This window comes from Haliotis rubra, unplaced genomic scaffold (assembly GCF_003918875.1).
Source record: "Haliotis rubra isolate DU_JTF1 unplaced genomic scaffold, ASM391887v1 Scf606, whole genome shotgun sequence".
NCBI lineage: Eukaryota > Metazoa > Mollusca > Gastropoda > Lepetellida > Haliotidae > Haliotis > Haliotis rubra.
In genome coordinates this window covers 25,184-34,855 of record NW_025767309.1, presented here as the reverse complement: position 1 = coordinate 34,855, position 9,672 = coordinate 25,184, and the positions used below count along the sequence as shown (strand labels likewise).

Genomic DNA, 9,672 nt, shown 5'->3' with positions numbered 1-9,672 from the left:
CTGAGTAGATGAGTTTTTGGGTCCATTTTTTAACCATTTAATGTAGAATGTAATGGTATCTGTTACGTCCATCCATTGCATCTTTGAGCTGATCTTCAAGTGTTGATTCTTCAGTGAATGGAAATAAGCGGAATCGTTTCACTTCCAGGGGCGTAGCTACCATTATAATAAAAAGCCCGGGCTTACACATGATTGTTGCCAAATTTGTTGGGCAAGCCCTCAATATTATCTAAATATAAAGCTTTGCAACCTATCGGGCTTACACGACTTCGCAACTCAACTGGAAGAATACGCGAGTTTGCTCTAACGTTGTTGTATTTTAGTATGTATCCCGGCGTGCTACGTGTCAGCTTGATGCAGTACATAAAACCCCGACGTTAATTGAAACGAACACGGAATTTGTGCAACATAATCACGGCCAACCGGGATTCGGAACCCACGACATCCGTTTCTGAACGTCTAAGGAAGGCAACCCTCCACAACAATTGTGACGCCTTAGACAACTGGCCACTTGTCGGCCATGCAAGAGAAACAGAATACTGCAAAACGCGACTGTGTCATGGTGATGATGGTTCTATGGTGTACTATCATATCTATACAATATTTCATATCTATAGCAATAACTTTTCATGCTTAGGTGAACAAAATACAGTTCTTAATACATAGAAAATCTAGAATGTTTAATCAGAAGAAGGAAATTGCCTCAGAAATCATGCTGATGTCATTAAGAATAAATATGTTTGCTAAGGTTATACAGAGGAAAATACAAATACGACTCGAGAAGGATATATCCGTTATAACACCCATATCAGTGAAAAAATTGTTTTAGAAACACAGTTAATTACACAATTAATTGATTTGATATTCTTTATGTCAGGGAAACTCACAGGAGGCCTGCGAATCAACTGCTATGTATGGTCTGACAGAAGGGCAAAGGCACCCAAGAAATCACAATGCTGCCCTTTAACATCGCTCACCTAGGCATAAATGTCACTACAATGACTTCCTGTAGAATTTATTCCCGTCAATATCGCCTTGTCGCCATCGTGCTCCTGTTGATACCACAGCCTAATATTTTATGACATGTAATTTGTCAGTTTGTTTATTCTGAATAGTGTCGTTTTCATCACGTCAATTAATCGTCCCGGGATGCTTGCCCGTGGCTATGGCAGAAAACAGTTAGGGAACGGTCGATAGTTGATCTGCATCATTCGGGGAGACCTTTCAGGCTTGTTATCATCTTTCTTCATGTCCGCGTGACTAACAGGTAAGTGGAAATCTAAAATATCTTAATCAAAACTATATCATAATATTAATATTCTGTTGAGAACAAATGGATAATGCCAGTTAAAATTCTATATTACATGTCAGATATATTGATCATGCAGGTTGTCGGATATTGTCACAGAGTAATGTGTATCTTTATTTATGTACGAACATATAATTTCAAATAGCAATGAAAATGTTTCGTTGTTTTGAAAGTCTCTCGGATTCAATGTAAACTTCATAAACGCAGTAACGCGTGCGTAAAGAAAGTCATGCAACATCTCATTTCTTAGATTTCTTCATTTTGTAAGAATATACCTGTAAAAGGTCGATAGTGCATGTCTTGCCCTTAGCAAGGGCAGATTGAACAAGCAAAACAAGGTGTAGCTCAATTTACGGATAGTAACTTGATCCTAGGTATGGTAATAACGGCTGTGATACATACTTCAATGTAAACGGAAAAAACGCCTTGTCGTTAGAAATCTCAGCTAAAAGAATCCATCGTATGATTCAAACAACTAGCAGATAAGCGCGTTTATGAATCACTGTCAGATAGGGAGGATATCAGGTGTTTGCGAGAAGGTGAGAATGTGCATTCATTAAATCCATTGTGAGTGGTGGGTAATTTAGTTTCTATACCTGCCCTTGATTCGACACGATAAGCAATTACGGGAGCTATATGAATGAAATAACGTCAATGCAATGTCTTAGTTTTAACTCACTAGCAATATTGAACACTAACTATATATCATTTACTTATTTTCTATTAGTTTGAATCAGTTGGGATCAGTTCAATGCAGAATCTCATCCATGGCATCCGAGATTTTATCCATGCATTTAACACTGATGGGGACACAGTGAAACCACGAAAATAACTCTCATTTTAAATTTGTATTTATTTTTTTGCAATAGCACGATATACAAGTACTCGAGTTTGAACCAGATGATCATGTGATTAAAATTAAGAACAACTTTCCACTGCGTCAGGGTTGATGACACGCAAATCAAGTCACAGAGCTTCAGCGCTGGATCAGCCTTGTCGCTGTAAGGAGAGTTCATGTACAATTAGCATAACTGAATATATGACATGTATGCGCTTTAAATATGATGCCAAATATACGTACCTGGAGCCATTTCCTATCAAATAATAATGTCATATTAAGAGCTCGTCTTGTAGCCCATTTACCCTTGGTCTAACTGTATGTAACATATGCATATATTTTGAATATGATGCCAAATATACGTATCTGGAGCCATTTACTAGCAAATAATTTGTCATCCAAACTTGCAAAGATTGGACTCGCTGAACTTGGTACCGGCATCTCTCTGAAATTGTTTTATGATTCCCATTACCCGAGGCTTGACATGGCCGGGTGAAACGTAGCATCATAACGTCTTCACATTAAGATCACATGAAACAAACCTTATCGGTTTTTTACGTCAGATGTTCCGTTACGGTTTCCTCTTGTTGCGTCAGTTAACCAAACTACATGGAGAACGTCAACGCACAATAATGGCCTTGATTTGCTGCAATGCCCTTTTATTAACATGGAAACAAATCGGAATCAAAGCGCAGAACCTGCTAAAGTAAACGAAAAACGCAATCAACAATGAACAATTGTATCGATTATCCGTTGGGAACAAAAGACAAAATATCGTAAAAACATTTTATGAATGGGTCATTGAAAATCAGTGTTGACACCACCAGGTGTTCGCGATAGCAGCCGCTCCTAGGACAATTTGCAACACATTAACAAGTAAGTGTCTGTTACCTGAAACATCGTAGCAGTAAGACTGCCGGCCTGTAAACAAACCAGACAATCAAGTGATCGATGAACCAAAAAACCCAGTGACATAAAAGCATTGATTTTGTTGAAAATAAAACGCTGTTTTATTTCTGAATACAAGTGCAAATGTTCAGCTGCTGATAAGAAAATAAAACGCCCAAGAAATATGTTCACAACAGTTTCAGTTGAAACTGTGTCTAACGAATCATTCCTGTTGTAGTTCAATAGACGCCTTCAACTAGGCATATGATGAAATCTGGGAAACCTCGGTCCACCAACAAATAAACACAGCAAATATATCCTTATTTTGATAGTATTAATAGTGTTTTCTCTGTGTTTAATTACCCTAGCTCGGTAGAGTATATCCGGTCTCAGTTTCCCCCGGAAACCGATTACAATGAGCACAAACGTCACTGTTGGCAGCTTCATCGAGGTTAGACTCGGAAAACACTTTAAATGGATAGAATGTTTTGGAAATGATAAGGCCGATAATAAATTCAAAGAGCCATCTTTATTCTCTATTTCACTGTCAGAGAAGTGTGGTGAGAACATATTGCAGAAAAGAACTTTCATTGAAATTGTTAGGTAACATATCTATTTACTGAAGTTAAATGCAGCAGAACAAATGTAACATAAAAGAATCATTGTATCGATTGATTGTAACATAATGCTCGTTGGTAACAGATGGTTATATTGTTTTAGATCAGTCACCAACATAACCATGGCTGCAAGGATGGATCCACTGGCCCAAACACCTAACACCACCAACACCAGCGGTGGATCCCCATCGCAAGGGTTACCTCCCCTTTTGATGGGTTTCGCCATTGCTCAGCCGTTTATCTGGTTCTTCATGTTTACAAGTAACCTCGTTGTGTTGATAGTGTACAAACGCTACCTGGGATTTAAAGTTCACACGAATGTGTTTGTCTATAACATATCGGTTGTGGATTTTTGCATGTCATTTAACATGCTTTTTCAAATGCTGTTCTTCCTACTACCAAAACTGAATTCGACAGAGTTTCTTTGCATGTTTCAAATGGAACTGATGAGTTTCCTAACGACGGTGTCACTGCTTAGCGGCATATTTGCGACAATAGACCGGTTTTTGATAATCGTGTATAACAACCAGTATCACACAATAATGTCAATAAGAAACGTCAAGGTCATGGTCGCCGTTGCCTGGATCTACTCCTTCTGCTATGCAGCGGTACCATTTTTCGTCAACAACTGGGACATTTACCCCAAATGTGAATTTGTTCGTGTTGTCCGCGCTTGGTATATCGGATTTGGATCTTGTCAACAAATACTGTCAACAATCCTCGAAATCTGTTTCTACGTTGCAATATTTCACGTCGCCCACAGTCGGCGTCGTAATATCAACAGAGAAACTCGATCCGCCAGACGAGAACAGAGCTTGCGAGGTGCCAAGTTCATGGGGGTTGTACTGATTGTATACTCTCTTTGCTGGACTCCCTTTGCCATACTCGGGCTCATTCAGATCTTCAGTTATCATCCCGTACTAACATACGTCCGAATGACATCGGTATACCTCGGAATATCCAACTCTCTTCTCAATCCTATCGTTTACGCCTGGCAGAAAAAGGATTTTAGAGAAGGATGTAAGCGACTACTTCGCTGTCCTGGGTCAAAGGTCAATCCAAGTAGCGGGTCAAGGGCGATTTGGAACACGACCCAGAGAGAGTCGTGAATTAATTTCAGTCTTGAAATTAATTCATGACTAAAAAAAATACTGAAAGAGTTTGCCGCTGTTACTTTTAAGTTAGATTGCCCGAGGCAAAGGAGACATTGATTCCTTTTGGGAAGATTCAAGTGATGCATAGTACCCAGACGGAATAACATGTCGCCTTGTGGTATCAAGTGGAATTATCTGGAGGTACAAAATAGGACACGATGTTATGACTAGGACGAGGCAGTCCTCATCCGTACTACTATTAATGTCTTAATTCATGGTTTGACCCTTGCGGTTTATTAGAAATTTACATATTAAAGTCATCTGAATGATGCCCACATATGACATTTTGATACAATGAAGTGTTAAAGTCTTAGAACTGCATTTAGATGTAGTATTTTCAAGAATGTTATCGATGTCAACTTCTATATTTTGAGGAATACAACTAACACTTCATTGAAGGAAAGAACTTTATGGAAAGAACACGACGTTTCGGAATATATTCTTACTCCTTTATCCTTCATCAGGTGAGAGGCATGGAGATGATACAATAAGATTCATCAAGTATAACAAGAGCATGAACAGAAGCGTTAAAATCAACAACGGGTAGGAATCTTATGGATGTTCACCTGATGAAGGAGTAAGAATATACCCCAAAACGTCGTGTTGCTTCTCTTAAGTTCTTTTCTTCAATGACGCGTTAGTTGTAGTGGCAGAGGACACAAACCAATAACCCCTGCAAGGAGGAGTGGGTGAGTGAGTATCGTTTTACGCCTCTTTTAGCAATATTTCGGAAAAATGAGGGAGAGCAGAAATGGGTTGTACTCATCTGGGGAATCGAAGCCAGATCTTCAGTGTGACAAGCGGATGCTTTAACCACAAGGCAGTATGAAGATATTGGATGTTCTACTTGTACTGTTTTATATGTACTACATGTGTTTACTTCAGCGTTCTTTTTGTCTTGCGCTTTACTGGTCATTAGTAATAACTCTAAAGATGTTGTCAGTTCATTTAATACTTTTTACACCAAGTTTGGCATTGTTGGTCGTACAGTCGACGCTGATGTTAATCCATGTTTGAATTTCAGTCGACATACACACTCTACTAAACTAATAAACACTGTTAAGTCTCATTCAAAATGTATTTTTTGCTCATTGATGTATTGCGAAATGTCGATTACTTTGAGTGAGTGAGTTGAGTTTTTACTATTGTCATCTATACCCTCACTACATGTTAGAGTAGACCATCAAAGGCACTGTTCTCATGTATACCGTCCCTACATGCTAGAGTAGACAATGCATGGTACTATTCCCATTCATACCCACCCGACATGCTTGAGTAGACAAAACAAGGTACTACTCTCATTTATACCCTCCCTACCATCCTCGATAATCTCCAGGGTACACGATACGATCACTCTTCACTATACCCTGGATGCATCCACGGCTTGGCCCGATAATTATATTACCTCCCTTTGCTGGCTCCGCATTCTCACAGTAGCCAATCAGCTAAACCGCCGTTACATCCGAGCTTGCCAGTGTCAACAAAGATAGCGGTCGCAGTCGCGAAGGTTTGTTCGCAGTGACACTCAGATTTTGGGGAAATCGTACAGACATATTGACAGATCTAAAACTTTAAAAAAATATATGAAAGAACTCCTTCCACCTCTTTCAGAGTACCTCTGCATCAATTGTGTTGCCAAGTTTAAACGGCTAAATAATTTAAGAAGCGAAAGTGAGTTGTGATTGGTTCGCCCAACTTCCCAGCGTAGACACCTGATTGGATAAAAAGCCAGCAAAGGGAGGTAATAAAATCATCGGGCCAAGCCCAGGATGCATCCAGGGTATAGTGAAGAGCGATCGTAACGTATACCCTGGAGATTATCGAGGATGCCTCCCTACATGCTTGAATAGACCATAGCGGTGGGGTAGCCTAGTGGTTCAAGCGTTCGCTCGTCACGCCGAAGACCACGGTTCGATTCCCCACATGGGCACATGTGTGAAACCCATTTGTGGTGTCCCCGCCGTGATATTGCTGGAATATTGCAAAAAGCAGCGTAAATCCAAACTCACCCACTCACTTGAATAGACAATACAAGGCTCTATTCTCATTTACATCCTCCACGCATACTTGAATGGACAATACAAGTTACTATTCTCATTTATACCATCGCTACATGATCGAAAAGACAATACAAGGTACTATTCTCAGTTATACCCTCCCCATATCCTTGATTAGACAGTATACTGTCCTATTCCATTCATCCTCTTCACTTATTGTGGGAGTAAGGTTGGTGTAGTCGTCTGTCGTTATTCTGTCTCTGTGGTTTAAGAAAACATACATTGAGTGAGTACGGTGTTACCTCGGACTTCCAGGAAATCACGACGGGGGATATCAGAAATAGGGTTCACACATTGTACCCATGTGGGAAATTGAACCCGGGTCTTCAACGTGGCGAGCGAACGCTTCAACCACTAGGCTATCCCACCGCCCCCACACATACAGATACAGTAGAATGGTTTCAAAAAGAAGCAAATAGAATAAACTAGTTATGATGACGACCAGAACTGACTGACTGACTGAGTTTGGTTTTACGCCATTTTTAGCAATATTCCAGCAACATCACGGCGGGGGACACCAGAAATGGGCTTCACACATTGTACCCATGTGGGGATTCGAACCCGGGTCTTCGGGGTGACGAGCTAACGGATGACGACCAGAAACCAACACTGTATGTTATCTACACTCTTCTATTACCTCCACAGAGATAACTACACGAGTGTCTGTCAGGTACCATTTATCTTACAGTGAGTTGGTTCAAAACGTATTCAACGAGCGAAAGCTGATAACATGCTAGAGGCTTATCCTTGTATATACCAACACTATTTAGACTACACCATTTCATCAAAGCCATCAGCGTGTTCCATTATTGATATGAAGGTGCTCTGACGGTAAATTATCCTTGCCCCAACGGAACATAAACAAGCCTGAATATCACGGTGTTTGATTTATTTAGTTCGAGCAAATCAGCCACTTGTCCCCAGGCCCTGCGTGATTGCTTCATACTTTACGTTACTATGGATACCGATGTTAACCCAAGTAAATACCGTGCACTATTTCGTTGTTAATGTCACATTTCTCAATACGTATATCCGCTCTGTGAGTGATACTGGGTAATACAACCCAATTCAAATTGTTAAAAAGTGGAATACTGTTGTTTTACGTCACATTCATAGCTATTTCAAGTGACTGAGTGAGTTTAGTTTTACGCCGCACTCAGCAATATTCCAGCTATATGGCGGCGGTCTGTAAATAATCGAGTCTGGACCACACAATACAGTGATCAACAGCATGAGCATCGATCTGCGCAGTTGGGAACCGATGACATGTGTTAACCAAGCCAGCGAGCCTGACCACCCGATCCCATTAGTCGCCTCTTACGACAAGCATGGGTTACTGAAGGCTCAATCTAACCCGAACCTTCACGAACCATAGCTATTTCGAGCGTGTATTGGTAGGCTGTTCATAATACAGTCTGGTTCAGAAAACAACCTAGTGGTTGATAGTATGATCAACCGTCTACTCTGTTACGATGTCACTTTAACACCTAGGGTTACCACCTTGGGTAAATAAATGTACCTTACCGCTCGATCTTCTGTAGTTATATCTTACGACAAACAGGGACTGGGACGTTATCCTTTGTGCAATGTTATAATTAAATGTCTGTCTGTGTAATCCTGTGAAGAATGAAGTGCACCTTATCATAACTATGGTGGTCATATTGGTAATTAATTGGAAAAGTAGACGTTTCTATTGATACAAGCAACTGTAACAATAAATCAACACACCATAAATACTTAAAAAGCATTTATTTGTTAAACGTAATATAAAAATACCTTTTGAATATAATGTATAAAAAAGAACATAAAAACAAATGTAATATTCTGAGATGATGCATGCAAAATAACTGAAAACATCCATAAGGTGTTGTGGTAATATCCTGACCTTGGTTAACATTTCCATCTTATCGCCTGAAAAGTTCGGGGCATTCACGAATGTTCTGCCCAACTGTGCTTCTCTCTGTTAAGTGTGTTCACATTCGCTAAGGTCTAGTTCGTATACAAGACTTTTTGAAAGAAATACCAAACAACTGGAAAACAATTTCTAACGTTTATGTTTGATTTGTGAGAAAATTGCGTTTTGTATATATAATTCTGTTGAAATTGGCTCTTACCACAACATGTTTGAATGTTGATTACATCCTCATACAGAATGTTTAAATCTCAATATATCTTTTCTGAATAAATGTCTATATGATTCCAGTCGGTGTAAACGGCAAAACCGTGGTGAAAATAATATGAATCAACCTCTGAAAATCAGTGATGACAAAAGAAGCGAAACGGGTAGGCATGTCCTGCCCCACCCCTCTTAAGAATACAAATTGAATCTATTTTTATACTTTCATGTGAGCACCTGACATGGGTAATAATACTTTTATCACATATGTCATTCTTTGAATGGCCTTCCTTTTTAGTAGTTACATTACAAGCACTAAATGATTTGCAGCCATTTCACGTGCAGAGACTTCCCCAAACTGATCAAGACACACTCGGAACACAATATTATTGAGCAAGCAAACCTGACATCGATATAAGGCTCTTAAAGGTTGTCCCTTGTGACATTGCATATTTCTTCGACTGCCGATTTCAGTTGGTTCAAGTCATCGACAAAAACCCTATCCATTGCTTGAAAATAATCACGTTTGATCCAACATTCTTAACTGGGCTTCAGTTGTCCGGAACGATACTGATGTGGTATTTTATCAAATGTTATGGTTATATTTGTTATTTAGAGGATAATGATAAACGAAGCATAATGATATCACATATTAAACAAGTATTAAAAGCAATTAAAAAAACATTAAAAAAG

General features: G+C 39.5%; 1 protein-coding gene across 1 annotated transcript; it reads left to right on the top strand.

The window, feature by feature from the left end:
* The first annotated feature begins 4,032 nt into the window (after nucleotides 1–4,032).
* LOC124255682 (adenosine receptor A3-like) lies at nucleotides 4,033–4,761 on the top strand. The gene has a single exon (XM_046689573.1). It carries the CDS (start codon nucleotides 4,033–4,035, stop codon nucleotides 4,759–4,761), a length of 729 nt encoding a protein of 242 aa, XP_046545529.1.
* The last annotated feature ends 4,911 nt before the right edge of the window (nucleotides 4,762–9,672 follow it).

Excerpts from the sequence above, each read along its gene's own strand:
- LOC124255682 (XM_046689573.1), top strand. The coding sequence starts at position 4,033 with ATGCTGTTCTTCCTACTACCAAAACTGAATTCGACAGAGTTTCTTTGC.